This window comes from Mustela putorius, unplaced genomic scaffold (genome assembly GCF_011764305.1).
Source record: "Mustela putorius furo isolate JIRA1106 unplaced genomic scaffold, ASM1176430v1.1 tig00000382_pilon_pilon_pilon, whole genome shotgun sequence".
Taxonomy (NCBI): domain Eukaryota; kingdom Metazoa; phylum Chordata; class Mammalia; order Carnivora; family Mustelidae; genus Mustela; species Mustela putorius.
Window position 1 is genome coordinate 6,291,825 of NW_025421367.1, and position 19,268 is coordinate 6,311,092.

Below are 19,268 nucleotides of genomic sequence, written 5' to 3' on the forward strand. Positions count from 1 at the left end.
GGCAAGAGCATGCTTTCAGTCATCAGACTCTAACTCATTTTGCAAGAAGGAATGTCTAATAAGTACCTTGAAGTTGCTCCTCTTTCCAAAGCATCAGGATATGGTCACTTTATATGAATTGAAATACTTCAGATCTTCGCTGCCTTGACTTCGTATCTTTTCTAGAATAAATCAGTTTGTATACACACACAGTTATAAGTGTTCATGATTGGGTAAAATTATACTAGAATATGTATTTTGTTTATTTAATACAATTACTTTGTAAAAATCACCAAATTCATTGATGTCATTATCCATCAAAGGAAAAGCTTTTCCATCAGGATTTAGCCTTAGTCTACCGAAAGAATTATGGGATAATGTTTGCTAACATGATCTTCTGCCTTTAATATGACATCTTTTAATTGAAGTATAATTAATATACAGTGTTATATTAGTTTCAGATGTACAATATAATGATCCAACAATTACATACATTGCTCAGTATTCATAAGTGTACTCTTAATCTGTTACCTGTTTCACCCATCCCCTCACCCAGCTCTCCTTGTCAACTACCAGTTTATTTATTTATATATTTTTGTCTTCTCTCTTTTTCTTTTTCTTTTTTAAAAATTTTTTAATTTTTTTATTAACATATAATATATTATTAGCCCCAGGGTACAGGTCTGTGAATTGCCAGGTTTACACACTTCACAGCACTCACCATAGCACATACCCTCCCCAGTGTCCATAACCCCACCACCCTTTCCCTACCCCCATACCCCCAGCAACCCTCTGTTTGTTTTGTGAGATTAAGAGTCTCTTATGGTTTGTCTACTACCAGTTTAAGAGTCCCTTTTTGTTTGTCTCTTTTTTCTTGTTTGTTTTCTTTCTTAAATTTCACATATAAATTACAGTATTTGTCTTTCTGTAACATTTCACTTGTCCTTGTACCCTCTAGATCCATCCATATTGTTGCAAATGGAAAAATCTAGCTCTTTGTTATGATTGATACTCCATTATATACACACACCACATCTTATTTATCCAGTCATCTATGAGTGGACACTTAAGTTGCTTCCGTATCTTGACTCTTGTAAATAATGCTGCAGTAAATAAGGGTACATACAACTTTTTGAATTAGTGCTTCTGTTTTCTTTTCATAAGTACCCAGGAGTAGAATTATTGAATCATATGGTATTTCTATTTTTAATTTTTGGAGGAACCTCCATACAGTTTTCCACAGTGGCTACACCAATTTGCATTCCCACCAACAGTGCTTGAGAGTTTCCTTTTCTCCACATCCTTACCACAGTTGTTATTCTTTGTGTTTTTTATTTTAGCCATTCTGACAGATGTGAGATGAATATTTCATTATTGTATTGGTTTGTATTTCCCCAATGATGGTTGATGTTGAGCATCTTCTCATGTGTCTTTTGGCCATCTGTGTATCTTCTTTGGAAAAATGTCTATTTATGTCTTCTACCCATTTAAAAATTTTGTTTGTTTGGTGTTGAGTTTTATAAGTTCTCTATGTATTTTAGATATTAAGCCCTTATCAGATAAATCATATGCAAATGTAGCCTTCCCATTCAGTAGGTTGTCTTTTTGTTTTGTTTGTTGAGTTCCTTGGCTGTGCAAGAGCTTTTTTATTTTGGTATAGTCCCCATAGTTTAATTTTACTTAAACTATGGCCTCAGGAAATATATCTAGAAAAATGTTTCTACAGCTGATGTCAAAGAAATTACTGCCTGTGGGTTTTTTTTGTTTGTTTGCTTGTTTTTTAGGAGTTTATGGTTTCACAGTTAGGTCTTTAATCCATTTTGAGTTTATTTTTGTGTATGATGTAAGAAAGTGGTCCAGTTAAATTCTTTCCCATGTGGCTGTCTGTTTTTCCCAGCACCATTTGTTGCCAAGACTGTCCATATATTCTTGTCTCCTTTGTCACTGATTAATTGACTATATAAGCATGGGTTTATTTCTGGATTCTCTATTCAGTTCCATTGATCTATATGTCTATTTTTGTGTAATATGTCATTTTTTAATTAGTAAGATATTTGATATACTTCATAGGGCTGCTGAATGGGGAAGTAACAAAAACATTCCTATTAGATATTCATAGAAATAATATTCCCCCCTTGACATTCGTGTATTTTGTTTTAATTTTAATTATAAGGGAAATCCTTTGTTTTTTCTCATCCCCTTTAGGCCCTCCTGTCAGTCCTTCGAGAAAGCCATCGTTCAAGAACAGTTTTTAGGAAAGTTGGAGGATTTGTGTACATTACATCCTTGCTTGTTGCTATGGAAAGGTCTTTGAGCTCACCACCCAAGAATGGCTGGGAGAAAGTGAACCAGAATCAAGTGTTTGAACTTCTCCACACTGTGTTCTGCACATTGACTGCGGCAATGCGCTATGAGCCAGCCAACTCTCATTTCTTCAAAACAGAGATTCAGTATGAGAAGTTGGCAGATGCCGTTCGATTTCTTGGCTGCTTCTCAGACCTACGAAAAATAAGCCCCATGAATGTCTTCCCCTCAAACACACAGCCATTTCAAAGACTTCTGGAGGAAGATGTAATCTCGGTGGACACAGTGTCACCCACTTTACAGCACTGCAGTAAACTCTTTATTTATCTCTACAAAGTAGCCACAGATTCTTTTGACAGGTATGGCTTTGCTCTGAAATAAAGGGTGTGCTGTGTATGACTTCAGCATTAAGGCTTGAATTATAAGTTAACCTGAAAGGAAATGAAAATGAATCTTTTCTCTTATTTGCTTATCTGTCCCTTTATTTGTAAATCTTACTGTTGCTCTGATGTTAAGGTTTTCAACGTGAATATTTGTGTATTACTTGTAAATCTAGGGTCAGTTAGCTCTTGAGGCACTTAATGGAAGTGTGTATAAAGTTTACTTTAATGATGGTGTTTGCTATTATTCTCTTTTTCCTCTGTTCTCAACGTTAGGTACATCAAGACTTACTGATATTAGTTACCAGTAGGGGAACGTGGTTATGATTATATGTATTTCCAGACAGATGATATATTTTCAGCATTCCTAATCATTCGCAACATTTTGTAATCCTTAAAAAAGAATATTGCTCCATAAGAGACGTTGGTAGTTTGAGAGTCTCTCAGATTTATTTATTCATTACTTTATTAAGTCCTTAACGAACACCTGCTGCATGCCGTGTTAATTGTGCTAGTCCTGAGGGGTCAAGCACAAGATGACTTTAGACATGGCCGACCCTTAGCTTAAATACAGACACAAACAATGACAATATATTGTGATAAAATCTATCAGGAGGGAACTCCAGGGTTCTAAGGGGATCATAGTAGTGCCACTTTACTGGAATCATTTATTTTCAGTTCTTAAAGTGTTTTCTCATTTTAAAAATAATGTAAGATTGGTCATAGTGCTAATTTGTCCTGAGCATTATCACTTTTAACAGCTGCCATAGTTTTATCTCATAAAATAACTGGATTGTTTCTTTATTGTCTTGTAAGTTAAGCAAGTAACTCTGTTCAGATGGAGCTTCTAATGGGTTTTATATCCTTTACCATAAAGTAATCTACTTTGAAATATCTACTGAAATGTTCCTTGCTTCTTGACAGTATTTCTTAGACCTAACCGTTTAGATAAGAAAATACAGATAATTAAGAAAAATTGTTTTCCCATTTTTAACATCTTGAAAATAAAAATGCATATATGTTGTTAAAAGAGACATAGTCTGGTGTAGTATTCAAGGAACAAGATATTTGAAATCGAAATTGTTATATTTAGATTCAACCTCTTTTCCTTTTTCTACTTATCCTAGTTAGTATACCTCATTTTTAGTTTTTTGTTTTGTTTTGTTTTGTTTTTTTGGTCAAAAAAAGGGCTTACGGCACTCTGTTTAACAAATGTGTTAAGTGTTAACATTAATAGATAAGCATCTGCCTTAAGCATGCTTTCCTGTTTCCCTCAGTGCATGTGTTGTAGTCTTGTTTCTCGTTCCTGCGGAGTATGGAGGATGTTCCTTATTACACTTTTACTGGTAATTCTTGTGAAACTAACCAGCTGCCAACCTGGTGTTCTCTTCTAACCTCTCTCAACCGCCCTGTCTGTTTTGTCGTCTGTAGTCGTGCAGAACAGATCCCTCCTTGCCTGACAAGTGAGTCTTCTCTCCCCTCTCCCTGGGGTACACCAGCTTTGTCCAGGAAAAGGTACTGATCTTATAACAGAAGTCAATCATTACTTGTGTGGAGTTTATTTTTGTCTGTGCTTAATTATATGTTAATGTGGTGATTGTGCTTTGTATAAAACTTTTTTGGCTTTCTATTTGTTTTTTGTTTTTTTTTTAGGTTTTAGGTTTTAGAATCGTCAGCTTCTGAGTATATTTATGAGGATAAACTGTGTTAATGCTATATGGGGATATGAGGGACATTTAGAATATTGTCATCTGATTCTGTTATTTAGAGTAAAATATACATTTTACTTTTAGAGCAGGCATATCTTATTAAAGTTAATTTAGAAATGAGGACTTAGTGCCTCTTTAAGTAGAGTACTTTATTTATTTATTTATTTATTTTACTTTAAATATGCTAAGAATCCTTCTTCGGTTTTTGCTTTTACTCCAAAATGCACATCACAGCACTGGAAAGGAGCTGCATATTTTCTCAATCAGGTTTAACCAGTTGATATGTGATGCTGTTGTGGAGACTTGTCACGGCCAACCTTTGAAAAAAATGAATTTAAAAAACCATCCTAGGTCTTGTTTTCATTGGTTATGTTTACATCTCTTTTCAAAGCTCATCTAGTCTACCTTGTGTATAAAGCTTATGAATATAAAGAACCAGCAGGTGATTGACAAGAGTACAATTAAGATCCATTTAAGATTCCATTTGCAACCTGTGCTTAAAATGATCATAGCCTGTAGAGTTGGGACCAATACCATTCCTTTCCCAGTTTTTGTCATGACCAAAGTATAAGTCCTTCAGTCTTATATTAATATATTCTTCCATTGCAGCTTTCTAAAAATGAATCCTGAGGTTCAACTGTTGTTAATTAATTTTATTTCTGTTCAGATTTTGTAATTTGAATATTAGTGGAATTTTTATATTGAAACTACTTGTTACAGGTCCTGTATTTCAATATATCATGGTAGTAATGTTCATTAGATAGGTGGACTTTGTATTTTCCTTTTTCTCTTATTTTTACACTAGGACTTAGAGCTTATTTTCTGACAATAAATCATGGAATAGTTCAGAATAGTCTTACATGAATTTAGTGTTGTTCAGTATATTTGTATTTTAAAACTTTTTTTTCTAAGAGCAGTTTTTAATATAAGAAATTATAAAATCATTTTTAGTTGAAGTAGTGTATTTTTCTGTTGCTAAAATAAATGCAGTAAAAGGTATTCTTTGTGTTTGAGAATTCACATGTGTTCACTATACCACATACTGGATATTAGAAAAATAATTTTAATTACTAAATAGTTCTAATTATTGAAAGTCACATTTATGAGTCCATAAATTATGAAGGTACAAGAATTGCTGTGTTTAAAAACATTTAACCATTTTTAAGTATTAACCAAAAAGTATAAAATACTTGCAGTAGAAATTCACAGATTAAGGGAACACATGGAAAGGAAACCCATCAGAACTTACTATTTATTTAACTGATAATTTGACAAAGGGGAAATTTTATTCTATCTCATAGAGAGTTACTTAAGGCTTAGATCAAAAACATTTTGTCATCATTTGCATCACAGCTACATGGAATGATGCCGTATTTTTTACTTCAGGGGGAATGGTCACTGACTCAGCAGTCCTGGCTGAGTGAATCTTTTCTATGGGAATTCCAATTGGGCCTTCAGGTTGGTTTTATCCCAAGGAGGTTCCCAGTACTGCTCATAATAATAAGGTAACACTGACATTTTCAGGTTGCCATTCCGGTCAGGTTACTTACATTTTGCTGAGTGATAAGAATCATAAGCCAATAAAACAATGTTTTTATTTTCAAATGCAAATGCAGTAACTTCTGGAATTAGAATATCTTTAGGACATCTCAACAAATTATTTCAGTGTCTTTTTCTTGTGGCAAAATGTGTTTTTGTTGGCAAAAGGAGAAACCAACATTGTATTAGTTTTCATGGCTTGTGGAGTATTCAGACACAAGCAAGTTTTGAGTTTGTGATACTTGTCTGGCACATAATCCTAGAGATTCTTTTCTATTTTAAGAATTGGGGACAACACAGACCTGTACCCCTGGGGATAAAAATATATGTTTATAAAAAATAAAAAATTATATTAAAAAAAAAAAAGAATTGGGGACAAAAACCTAAGAAACCTTATATTCGGAAAAATAAAACTTACAATACTTTTTATCATTATTCATTATTCAGAAAGAATAACCAAACAGAATTACAGCTGAACAATATTTAATCAGAGCTACGTCAGTGAAAACAAAATACAAAATAAAAACCAAGTCTCTCTAGCATATATCTGAGGGGAAGAAAAGATGGCTAGTAGTATTACTATTCAAACATGATATCTGTTACTAAGTGCCTGTTCATACTTGGTGGAAGTTAAGGCAAAGGGTATTCAGAATTTAAATATTCAAGAATATATTCCCCAGAGAGGTAGGTGTGTATGAAAATTTAGGTTGAAATATTAAGTAACAATTTCTCTAAGTTTTAAAAATAGCTGCAACATAAAAGTTAAATTTTGAAATGTCTTATCCTATGTTTGTAAATGATTAGGTCTTGCTTGGGATTATTCATTTAATAGGCTTATTATAATCTCTAAATTTAAAAAATAATACCTGTAGTGATACCTAAGTGACTTAGTAAATATTAATAATATTAAATAATGCCTATTAAAATAGACCTAATTTTAGTTAATAAATAAGCAATGCTTGCAAAATTTTTCTGATTTGAGAAGAATGAATGTAATTTTTATACCAGTATTGTTATCTTATGGAAGATTTAAAGGTTTGCTACTGTAATAGCTATATATTAATTAGTAAAGAGTTCGGTTTCTGAAGGCATAAAGACTCCTTGCTGGCTGTATCCATAATTTAAGTTCAGTCTGTAGTAAATCTGGAAACTCAAAAATAATTTTGGAAGACCTATGACTAAAATATACAAGTAGGATTGGGTTTTTCTCCAAATTGAGTTATTTTTTATGTGTAATGAAAAACAGTTTTTATGAAATTTCTTAATGGTTGAAAATTCCTATTACACTATAATCTTTTTTTCTAGATGGGTCAAAATATTTCATAGAATTAGAACAGCACAGGTTGAGGATACTTGCTGATAATAATTAGCATTTAGAAATCTATCCTAGTAAGTTTAGAAATTAAATATTTCTGAACAAAACAGCAGGGAAAAAAAATGAAACAAAACAAAAACCCAGAGTTGAAAAAAAGAGTAGGTAGAAGACGGTAACTTTAAATAAACTGGAAGAGCCCACGTGCTTTTTTTTTTGTAAGTAAGGCTGAATACTTTCCTAGAATCTCTGTTAAAAAGAGAATGGTACTTTAAAAAAAAAAATGGCCGTGCCAAATCTTTGCTACAGAATCACTGACTTAAAGCATCTGTTTCCCAAGCTGCTCTTGTGCCAGAGAGCTGAAACCACACTGCTCTCAGAGACAGAGCTCAGCATTAGACAAATTATGCTGAAACCAATTCATCGGAACAAAGAGCTCCCATAGGCTGAAGCCACGAGCATCTGTTCTCTAGTGCCAGGATACAAAATGTGCAAAACTCATGAATTGTAGAAGGGTAGTATGAAATAGAAAGTGGAAATCATTGATGAGAAGAAATGTGCTATGTTCAGGGTATAGCAAGGCTTTCTACCTCATAGAAGCTTATTATGTAAAATATGCCTTCTATGTTTTTAAAAAATTGTGATGAGTATTTTCATTGGTAAGTAGGTAATGCAAAAGAATGTGATTGTAGTTCCAAATAAGCTAAAGGAAAACTTCCTTGATGCTTAACACTACTTCTTGTCAGGTAGCCAAAATTCTTAACCAACCCTGACTGATTGACCCAGTTAGAGAATAGGCCACTTACATATTGTTAGTCCCTGATTATGTTACCCATGGTATAAGGAAAGGTTACAAACACATAGGTAATTTCAAAAGAAAATCATCGAGGGGCACCTGGACGGCTCAGTTGGTTAAATTCCTGACTCTTGATTTTGGCTCAGGTCATGATCTTGGGGTTGTGGGATCGAGCCCTGCATCTGGCCCGCACTGGGCATGGAACCTGCTTGAGATTCTCTCTCTCTCCCTCTGTCCTTCCATCCTCTGCCCTCTAAAAAAAGAAAGAAAGAAAATAAAGAAAAAAAATCTTATTAGGGAGGATTTGATTTCATTTATATCCTTATCACATAATAACAGAACTTTTACCATACCTAAAGTTTTGGATCACTGTAATTTTACCTGTTTGCTGCATCTTCTAGTACACATGTCATTTTTTTCCCTTCTAGTTTTACTGAGATATAATTGGCATACAGCATTGTATAAGTTAAATTATACAGCATAATGATTGTCTTACATATGTTGTAAAATGATTACCACAATAAGTTTAGCTAGCATTCAGCATCTTAGGGTGCTTGGGCGGCTCAGTCAGTTAATCATCTCTCTTGATTTCAGCTCAGGTCATGATGTCAGGATTGTGGGATCAGGCCTGCATACCAGCTCAGCTCAGAGTCTGCTTGAGATTCGTTCATCTCTTTTTCTCCCCCTCTCCCCCTTTGCCCCTCCCCCCTTATTTGCTTTCATGTGTGCTGTCTCTCAAAAAAATTTTTTTTTCATGGTACGCCTGTGTAGCTCAGTTAGTTAAGCATCTGCCTTCAGCTCAGGTCATGATCCCAGGGTTCTGGGATCAAGTCCTACTTTAAGCTCCTTGCTCAGTGAGGAGCCTGCTTCTCCCTCTGCCTGCCACTCCCCACTTCCCCTGATTGTGCGTGCGCTCACTCTCTCTCTCTCTCTCTCTTTGACAAATAAATACAATCTTTGAAAAAATCGTCTAAAAAAATCCATAATCTCATACAGAAAAGAAAAAAATGCTTTCCTTGTGATGAGAACTTCTGGATCTACTCTCTTAGCAACTTCTTAAATGAAACAATCGAGGTAACAAATGGTAAAGACATATCAGAGCCTAGAAGAATTAGTTAAATTGTTTATACCTGACTCATTAGGAATTGACAGTATATTACTCTTTTATATCCCAGGCTTGTAAGTGTTTTGTAACCCAGCATTGAAAAGGTTTTGCTTGTCAGTAGATAAAAGTAACAAAAGATGAAAACATTGAACAGAGAATTTGATTGGAATTTGATGCTAAATTACCCTTCTTTCTTTTCTGTAGGCATGCATATCATTCTGTTTCAACTCCCCCTGTTTACCCTCCTAAAAATGTCGCTGACCTGAAACTACATGTGGCCACAACGTCTCTCCAGAGTTCTGATGCCGTCATCATCCATCCTGGAGCCATGCTTGCTATGCTGGACCTGCTGGCCTCTGTTGGATCGGTGACACAGCCAGAAGTAAGCTTGGACATGTTAGCCCCTCTCCATCTTTCATAAGTGAAAGGACATGAATATGACTGTATAATCAAGGAGATTGAGCCAAGAAAGACAGACTGATAGGGAACCATTCCATACCACATACTAAAGTAGAAAAGGAAAAAAATGAGATTTTTAAATTTAGGTCTTAACTTTCTTTGTGAGATAGATATGTATTTTTTTGGAATACAATTCATTTGTCACAAATGCAACCAAGACGGGTGCTAAAATAATTCTCCTCATAAGTCCTGCTCGGCAGTGGAAATTATTAATAAATAGTGCAGAAAGAAAAATGACTGAAGATACCATTTCAAAGCTATTTATCTGTTCTGACTTATAGCACTCAAGAGTTTGGGTGAATTGGTTGGTACTTTAGTGACTAATTTGTTAAAATGGTGTATGGCCTCTAAGGCCTAAAGGGTCACATATGTAAATGATAGGCTTTCCTTTAAACTGGGTCTTTACCCATCATGTAAAAGACCTTGCATTCATCTTTTCTACAAAAATCAAAATACTGTTGGTTAGATAGTCACTTAATACAGAAAAGAGGAGAGAGTGGAGTTTGGCTGGGTAGGCTTCCAGCAAAATGACGATAGGAAGACTTTGCCTAGCTCAGTTCTGGAGTTGCCATGTCACTCCCAGTTAGCTTCTGAACTCCTCTGAAGGTCATCTGAACCGTGTAGAGATAGAGACCTCCTATTAAAAGGTGTGCTTCCTGAGGAAAGAAGGATCAGCTTTCTTACTAAGAATGCCCTCGTGGCATGGATTTCTTTACCTTTAGCATGCCCTGGACCTTCAGCTCGCTGTGGCAACTATTTTGCAATCCCTGGTGCACACGGAGAGAAACCAGCAGGTCATGTGTGAAGCGGGTCTGCATGCCCGGCTGCTGCAGCGGTGCAGTGCGGCGCTGGCTGACGAGGAGCACTCGCTGCACCCCCCCTTGCAGCGCATGTTTGAGCGCCTTGCCTCCCAGGCGCTGGAGCCCATGGTGCTGAGGTCAGTGTGTTCTCTTCTCCGCACTTGAAGGAGCCCCAGTTAGTAATGGCAGCTCCTAGCGTCTTCAGAGTCAGGAGTTCCTTCCTTAATAGACTTGTATTCAGGTATCTGTGGGCAAAATCAAAGTAACAAAAATGGTCAAAATGCTTGGCATGTTGGTCTTAGGTAGGTCTAGAGGATGTTTGTTCATGGGTTATTCCTTCCACTTGAATCCAGCACTCTCCTTTAAAATCACGTTGTGTTTATATGACTTGCATCTACTTCATATTTGAGAACTTTTAAAGGTAAGAACTCATAAGAAATACTTTTTATATGTTCTTATTTTAAAATTCAGATTTAGAGAAAGTTGTAAAATAGATTAGAGAGGTTCTGAGTCCCTTTCACCCAGTTTGTTCCAGTGGTTACATCTTATGTAGCTTTAATACAACTAGGAAACTGATATTGCTACACTGTATCCTTTCTATGCTCTGGTCCCCTCTTCCCACATGCATAGGTTTGTGTGCCCACCACACAATCCCATGTCATAGAGAGTTCCCTAGTGCTGCTACTGCTGTATTGTCACATCTGCTCCCCTGGCCCCTACCATTCCTAATGCCTGGAAACCACAGATCTCCTCCATCTCTGTAATTTTGTCACTTTGAAAATTTATATAAAAGAAATCATATAGTATGTGACCTTTGGAGATTGACTTTTTTCACTTACTATAATGCCTTGGAGGTGCATCCAAATTGTTATGTTTCAGGAGTTTCTTTGGAATGCTGAGTGTATTCTATATGAATATACTTTCTACAGTTTTAACTATTCAAGAAATATAGATATTTAAATCTTGGTAATGCAAGATAAATAGTCCTCTGTGTTTTAGGGTTAAAATCCTTTTTTTTTTTTTTTAAATTAAAAGACTTATTTATTTATTTTAGAGGGAGATTGAGATTGAGAGAGAGAGAGCAAGCACGTTCAGGGGGAGGGGCAGAGAAAGTCTAGAATCTCCATCAGACTCTGCACTCAGAGGGGCTTGATCCCAGAACCCTGAGATAATTACCTGAGCTGAAACCATGGCCACTTAACCGACTGAGCCACCTAGGGGTAAAACCTTTAAAAAAAAAAAAATGCTTTTTCCTTGAGAGGCACCTGGGTGACATCAGACTCTTCAGACTCTGAATTCCGTTTAGGTTCTGGTCTCAGGGTTGTGAGATAGAGCCCTGTGTCAGGCTCCATTCTGGGCATGGAACTTAATTAAGATTTTCTCCCTTCCTCTGCCCCTTTTTACTCCCCTCTCTCTCCCTCTCTTTAATTAATAAATAAATATGCATATATTTACTTAAATTTAAATATGTATTTATTTAAATATAAACTTATTTTTATAATACATAAATATAAATATATTTATAACACATAAATATGTAAATATATACATATTATATATAAATACATAATTCACAAAAATAATATACATAAGTTTATAATACATAAATATATAAAATATATACATAAATTTTATAATACATAAATGTAAATATATAAATATAAATACATAAATATATATAAACTTATAAATATATATTAATTTATTTAAATATAAATATTAAAAAGACATTTTTTCCTTGAAATTACCTTGCCAGACAGATTTAATGTATAAGTCGTCTTGTCCCCACTTATAAAAATACACTCGTACATCTCATCACTTTCAGATATAAGCAGCTCTCTTTATGAGATAATTTTCTTTTCTGCTGAAGTATTCCTTTTTTATATAGCTTTTAAGAACTTTCTTAAAAATGGTTCGTCTTTATTGATAATTTGTATTTTTTAACTGGCTCCAAATAATGGTGCATTAAGAATAAACCATGAGATAAACATTAAAGAGTATTGTATTAGGCAGTGTGTACTAGGCCTTGACAATACCAAGATGAATGAGACTGTTCTGCTCACTTTATCCATCATCTTAAGGAAATATTAAAAAACCTAAAATATTGCAAACAGCATAGAGATTTTCCCCTGATAATTTTTGGTAATCTGCTGCTTTCAAAGTAGTGAGAGTGAATGAGATAGAGAGATTATCTCCTCCTTAATACTAGTATTTCATTAAATAACTTACACTACTTAGGTAAACAGTAAGCAATGCAGACCAACCATTTGCACTTGCTCAGTTTTCATAGTAAATGAATTTTCAGAACAATATGTTTCATGATAGTACAGGTATCAGAGTTGTTGTTGAACTATAGCTATAAGGTTATAAATTAATTGTATATTATATTCCACATGAAAAACTGGAAAACGGTACCTAACTTAAAAAAATTTTTTTCTGCTATAGGGAGTCAAAAATGCAGAAGCTTTTTTGTTTTGGGGTTTTTTTTAATTCCTTTTACATGATGACATAAATGACTAGATATGAAGGATTCCTATCTGTGTAACTCCTAGACAATTCAGTATATTTTTGTATATCATATTTTAAGAGAACATGATCCCCAAATTTCATTTTTTAGCCCTTCACAATATTCTGTGCTCTTTTTACTGCTAGGTAATTGAAATGTAAAATTAACATTATATATTATTCTATAATAACTGTTTGGTTTGCTTTCGTTATTTTTAAATAGTCTGCTACAGTTCATGAGACCCCATACTTTGTTTGGTTTATGAATTCTATGATGTTCCCAGTCAAGGAATAACTGCTTTTTCTCTTCTTCAGGGAGTTTTTGCGTTTGGCAAGTCCATTAAATTGTGGTGCCTGGGACAAAAAGCTGCTAAAACAATATAGGGTCCACAAACCAAGTTCACTGAGTTATGAGCCAGAGATGAGAAGTAAGTTGACCTTGGAAGTTCCCTTTTTTGGTTATTGTGTATATGAAAATCACGTGGGGGATGAATATCATTTTAAGAAATTTTACTCAGAAAGAAAGGAAAGGGATTGTTCTTATTTAAATGAGGAAACATAAAATCTGGTTGGTTGACTGAAGAAGGGGGCATATGGGGTAAGAAAGGAATCACTGATGGAAGCAGGATCCAGAGGACATGAGGATTACGTACAGAGTAATACTTCGCTTGGAAGGGGCAATCCTTTATCAGAGGATTCATAATTTCTTTTCCTTCCTCAGGTGGCCTTTGCCACCTGAACTAGAGTAGTTAGTTAGCTTGTTGACAGGCTCTGGGTTTGTAGGACAGCTGCTGCAAGCGTGGAGGACAAATTAAAAATACTGCTTTAAAGTAGTTGAAGAGCTACACCGGGCCATATAGGCTGGTTAGGAAAAGAAGTGAAACCAAGCCGCTAGTGATAGACCAGGAGAAAAGGGATAGATCACTGGACTGGAGATAGTGGGTAGGCCAGAAAGCAAATGTGGTAAGAGAAAAGGAATGAGAGAACTGAGATTCATGGGGATAGGTAGAATAATGGCAGTCAAAATTGGAGCAGCGAAACATGCAAGGGAAAGGACCAGGCCAAAATTGTGGCTCTGGAGTAAGGTAGAGGTGAAAGATGATCCTAGAGCTAGAAGTGAGGTGTTAGGTGGGTGGTTCATGTGGACGTGGACATCTCACAGGATGCGGGCAACTGCTAGTACAGAGAATACTGAGAATGACCTGCCAGTAGCAGCATAGGGCACTCAGACAGGTGTGTGGTAGCATTGCTGAGAGGAGCCCCGAAGAGGAGAAGTTTCTGCATCGGGCTGCTGGAATGATAACCTGGCACGGTCACTGCCTACCAGTCTGGCAGGGACCCCCAAGAGGCAATGGGTTCTGTCCAAGCTGTGGACAAGCATGCTCTCAGTGAGAGCTGGGTGGCACTGGACCTCCTCCTAGTGTGAATTCTCTGGTTTTGTTAGTTTTTTTTCCTTTTCAGTTCATTTTGTATAATTGTGAGCCATAGTGATAGACATTAGTTTTGATGAATTGAAGTAACCATTGCTAGCAAAGATAAAACTTAGAAACGCAGAACAGCTGCCCTGAAAGGATGTAGTGATCATTTCATTCATCCCCTCGTTCTTTCAGGCGAGAATCCGCGATTAAGCAATCTCCACTTGTTCTTTCAGTCTTAATTTTTTTCTCCTGTGAATTATTCTCAGAGATTAGTGAATACCGTGTTTTGGAAACTAAGATTTTTTGAGTTCTAGTACAGTTTTACTGGAAAACAAAGTATTGCAGCTTTTCATATCTGTCAATGTACCTCCCCTAGATGTATATATTCTTTTGTTATTTTTTTTTATACTTGACATAATTTCTAGAATTGGACTGTGATTTCCTTTGCAAAGAGTAGAAAGAAAAATAGTTCCTTTATCTAAGAGAAGATCGAAATATTCCTATAGTTGCCTGAATGCTTCACACACTTAAGAGAGAAAATAATATTTATGTTCTTTATCTTGAAAGGGAATATTTTCTCCATTCTTATAATTTGTAATATATTCCTGAACAAGGAGACCAGTTTATTTAAAATGTCTTTTTCTTCTTGAAATTGTTACCATTTACATGCATATAGCAATTTTTTAATTCAGGTACTTTTGTGATCACATATTTAATTATAATAATGGTAAGGGAAAAGTTGAAAGTAGGAAAAAATAGGAGAGAAGCAAGTTTTTGCTATTTATCTGATTATTTTTATGGTAAAGATGACCTATTTCTTTCTATTGTAATTCTCCTAGAATATTTTGCTTTCTTCTCAAAGATAGATAATAATTTTGTGAAATAAAAGTATAATCTGGCTTTTTAGAAACATCATTATCTATAATTTATGATTAAATTACATTGTAACTGTGGCTTGGATAGTGGTTAGTGGTGATTCTTAACTATTTTTACTCTGTAGTAGCCAACATTTCTGCAATGTATTTATGACTTTACTTATAAGTTAAAAAACAAAACAAAAAAAATACAAAAAACCACATACTATTTAAGTTTAAAAGTGAACATAAAGTACATTAAAACTGGAAAATAGCTTTGGTGTTTAAACATAAAATTGTATACTGAAACTCAAAAGTGGTATTTAAAAATAGGTCTGCTTTGTAAAGTCATTATTTTAGAAATCTACATGATACTTTTCCCAAGAGATTTTCTTTGACTTCACAGGTAGTATGATCACATCAATGGAAGGTCTGGGTTCAGATAATGTTTTCAGCTTACATGAAGATAACCATTATCGGATAAGCAAGAGCCTGGTAAAATCTGCAGAAGGAAGTACTGTACCTCTTACTAGGGTGAAGTGTCTGGTCTCCATGACAACCCCACATGACATCAGACTTCATGGGTCATCAGTTACTCCAGCTTTTGTTGAATTTGACACATCCCTTGAAGGGTTTGGGTAAGGAATTTGTAAGGTAGTCAAGTCTTATTATATGATTTTATGGTTTCTACTTACCTTTAACAAATAGATCATTGGTTTTAAGTATACTTAGTTAAGATATACTATGTATTCTCAAAGGATGGAGTTCTTTGAGCATGTTATTTTAAGGCTTTTAGATTTAATTTAAAGTTATTAATTAAATAAATTGAAATGTTACAGGAGTTCGGAATCTAAGACCTATGGTCTAAATTTTTTTTGTAAATTTTGTTTTGTTTTTTGGCAAATAGTTTTATTTTAACACAGCCACATTCAGTTGTGTATGTATTTTCTATGGCTGCTTTCGTATTAGAATGGCAAAATTGAGTAGTGATGACAGAGACTCTGGTCTACAAAGCATGAAGTATTTATGGTTTGGCCCTCTCGGAAAATGTTTGCCACCTCTGATTTAGTACGCTAAATTTATAGATAACATACAAATTAAAATTAGATTAAAAATTGTTTGGGGTTTACTCATCCTTTTCCCCAAATTACCTAGCTTACTACCATATACATTATAAATACTCAGTGACTGTCTCATCAAATGAGTACATAATTTCAAGTGGCAGATAATGGTTTAGTAGCAAAAGCAAAAATAAATCTATAGAGACTCTAGGAGAATTTTTGAAATCCATCAGTCTCAAAACAGACACAAATGCTAATACTATATAGATATGTGTCTGTACTCGTTGTCTGTGGGATTCTTATACATCAATCTAAAACCATAAATTGTATTTTAAGAACATTGTCATGTGTTGTTTTGAATGGTGAATTAAAACATTATGGAATAATGAAAACTAATAAGCACAGAGGAAAACAACACACTGGAAAGAGGAACAAGGGAATTTCTCTGCAGTGACAAAGTTGTTCAATGTCTTGAACAAGGTTCTACATTGGTGCATTTTACCATTTGTGGCATATACTTGGATTTTAAAAAAATTTTTTTAAATAAAAATGATGCCACTGGAGATTGTTAAAGTATATCTTTCTGCATTCTTACATAATTATAAGAAGGGAAGGACTGTTTTAGGCACCCAGGTTTATTCCATGATCTCTTTGCTCTAGTTAACTTTAAATGATGGCAGTTAATTACAGTGTGGCAAGTACGCAGTGGCAGGAGAAGAAAACAGTTGATCTCTAATATGTACATTGTCTTTTCTCTAATAGCTGCTTGTTCCTGCCCAGTCTGGCCCCTCATAACGCTCCCACAAACAATGCTGTCACGACAGGCCTTACCGATGGAGCTGTACTCAGCGGCATTGGTTCCGGTAAATACGAACTTTCTTTGCTCATGAATCTTTGTTTTTAGATCGTATTTTATTTAGTGTTTATTGCCTTCTTTTTAAAATGTAAATCGGAGTCAACGCAAACTCTTTCATTGTTACTTTTTCCTTTTTATTTTAGGTGAAAGATTCTTCCCTCCTCCATCTGGCTTAAGCTACTCTAGCTGGTTCTGTATTGAACATTTTAGTTCTCCTCCAAATAACCACCCTGTCAGACTTCTTACTGTCGTTCGCCGAGCAAATTCTTCTGAGCAGCATTACGTGTGCCTTGCCATTGTCTTATCCGCAAAAGATCGATCTCTGATTGTTTCCACCAAAGAGGAACTACTCCAAAACTATGGTCAGTATCTATCTATTTCTTTTTGTACCTTGTGATAATTGAAAGTATTAAATTTCATTATAAGAGTCATCTTTAGGGTCCAGCTGGTAATTCTTTTCCAATCTAAATTATTAAAGAATAGAACAGGTTATATGAAATGTTGAATATTGTTTACCAGTGCATTTTAAGGCACTTTCAAAAGAGACTTAGGTAGAAAACAATGGAAAGAGTTCCTAAAATAAGGATTCATCTCTGCTTGCCAAGAAATCACAGCTCTTGCTAGGAAAGCAGATTGCTTGTTTGATATATTTTAGTAAGGATTTTCATTGGCCACGAATTCTGCATAACTAATGAATATGCATTGAGCACCTGCCTACCATATGTGCTGTTCTGTGCTAGACACAATAACATTTTAATTACTTTATCCATCACTTACCTTCAAGGCTTAATGCATACCATTTAATAATCCTAATCTCCTAATTCTCTCCAATATGCCATAATGTTACATTGCTATCCAATAGAACTTTGAACACAAGACATTCATGAGGATCTTTATAAATAATGTGAATAATATAAAATAAAAATCTCACTTTACTAATATTCTTTGCTTTGAATATAAGCATTTGTAACATAAATACACCTCTTCTTCATTGTCTTCTAAATTTATCTTTTAACTAACCAAATACCACATACTGCTTCACGTATGACTGGTATTCAAATATTAATTTGAATGTTAACTCAATTAGATTGTAAGGCCTCTTTTCTTAGTATTCTTTACAACTAGAACAGAGTAGGCATCAGTATTGTAGAACTGCTTTAAAATTCTTCCTAGGATGCTGCTTGATCCTTTTGATGTTTTCCTGCTAATCAAACCTGTCTTCAGTCTTGCCGTTTGGGAGACTTACTTTCTCATTCTTTCCCTGGATCTCTGACCTCTCTTATAGCTTCCTTCAACAGCTTTCTTTTCCCAGGGTTTCATCTTTAGTCTTTGTATTCAAACTTCTCTTTGTGAGGAAAAAAAGCTATCTTTGTTAGCTTTAGGTCTTTTTAATCCCAGGGATTCCTAAATTAAAATTTTTTGTTTTCCTGTGTCCTATGTTTTCTCCTCATATTTTAAATGTAAATTAGACATCTTCATATGAATAGTCTTTCTGTAAACAACTCAAACTGTAATGTTTATTCTTTATAAAAGCAGCCTCTCTTTCTGTTTTCCTGTCTTGGTAAACGACACCCCTACCACCAGTTAGCTAAGCTAAAAAAGCTCAAGTCTACCTTGATAATACCACCCCTTCCACTAAGTCTTACTGAATTATGCTTCCTTCATATTTCTTGAATCTTCCCTTCCTCATATGCGTGCTGTCATAAAAATTAATCAGTTTTTTTTTTTTTTTTTGATCACTGATCTGGACTTCCAAGATTTTAATTCTTTGTCTTTGTCTAGACAAAGATAGAAGTAGAACTATATGCTCATACACATGATGTGATTTATTACCTTGGTAATTTGGGCAGCCCTGGTACCTAAAACACTTAAAATATTAATGTACAAGTATGACTGACTGACTGAATGAATGAATGAATGAATAAGAAAAGGAAAATAAATATGGATGGCTTGAAAGGGAAATAATGAGAAAAGTGAGTAATAATGGAGAATTTGGGAAAAAGCTAGAATTTAATGGAAAAGTTAAGGAATGGATCTAGGGATATTTCATTAAACTAGGAAAATGTTTTCTAATTACCATTTTCACGAAATTTAATTTGCAAGACTACTATAATCTATATATCACTGTGCATTACAGTAACAGATAACGTCAGTTACAGATGATGTTAGTACTGCACGGATCCAACCTCTG

At 34.7% G+C, this 19,268-nt stretch overlaps 1 protein-coding gene across 5 annotated transcripts in view; it reads left to right on the top strand.

Moving 5' to 3' along the window:
* WDFY3 (WD repeat and FYVE domain containing 3) overlaps positions 1–19,268 on the top strand; it is a 182,621-nt gene that overhangs the window by 50,072 nt on the left and 113,281 nt on the right. For 4 of the 5 annotated variants that reach the window (XM_004779357.3, XM_004779359.3, XM_045079408.1 and 1 more), the window contains 8 exons: positions 2,185–2,642; positions 4,095–4,178; positions 9,329–9,506; positions 10,306–10,520; positions 13,204–13,316; positions 15,567–15,798; positions 16,984–17,084; positions 17,221–17,439. In XM_004779357.3, coding sequence (XP_004779414.2) covers positions 2,185–2,642; positions 4,095–4,178; positions 9,329–9,506; positions 10,306–10,520; positions 13,204–13,316; positions 15,567–15,798; positions 16,984–17,084; positions 17,221–17,439 — 1,600 coding nt within the window. The remainder of the gene's footprint in view (positions 1–2,184; positions 2,643–4,094; positions 4,179–9,328; positions 9,507–10,305; positions 10,521–13,203; positions 13,317–15,566; positions 15,799–16,983; positions 17,085–17,220; positions 17,440–19,268) is intronic. The other variant, XM_045079411.1, reaches the window with a different exon arrangement.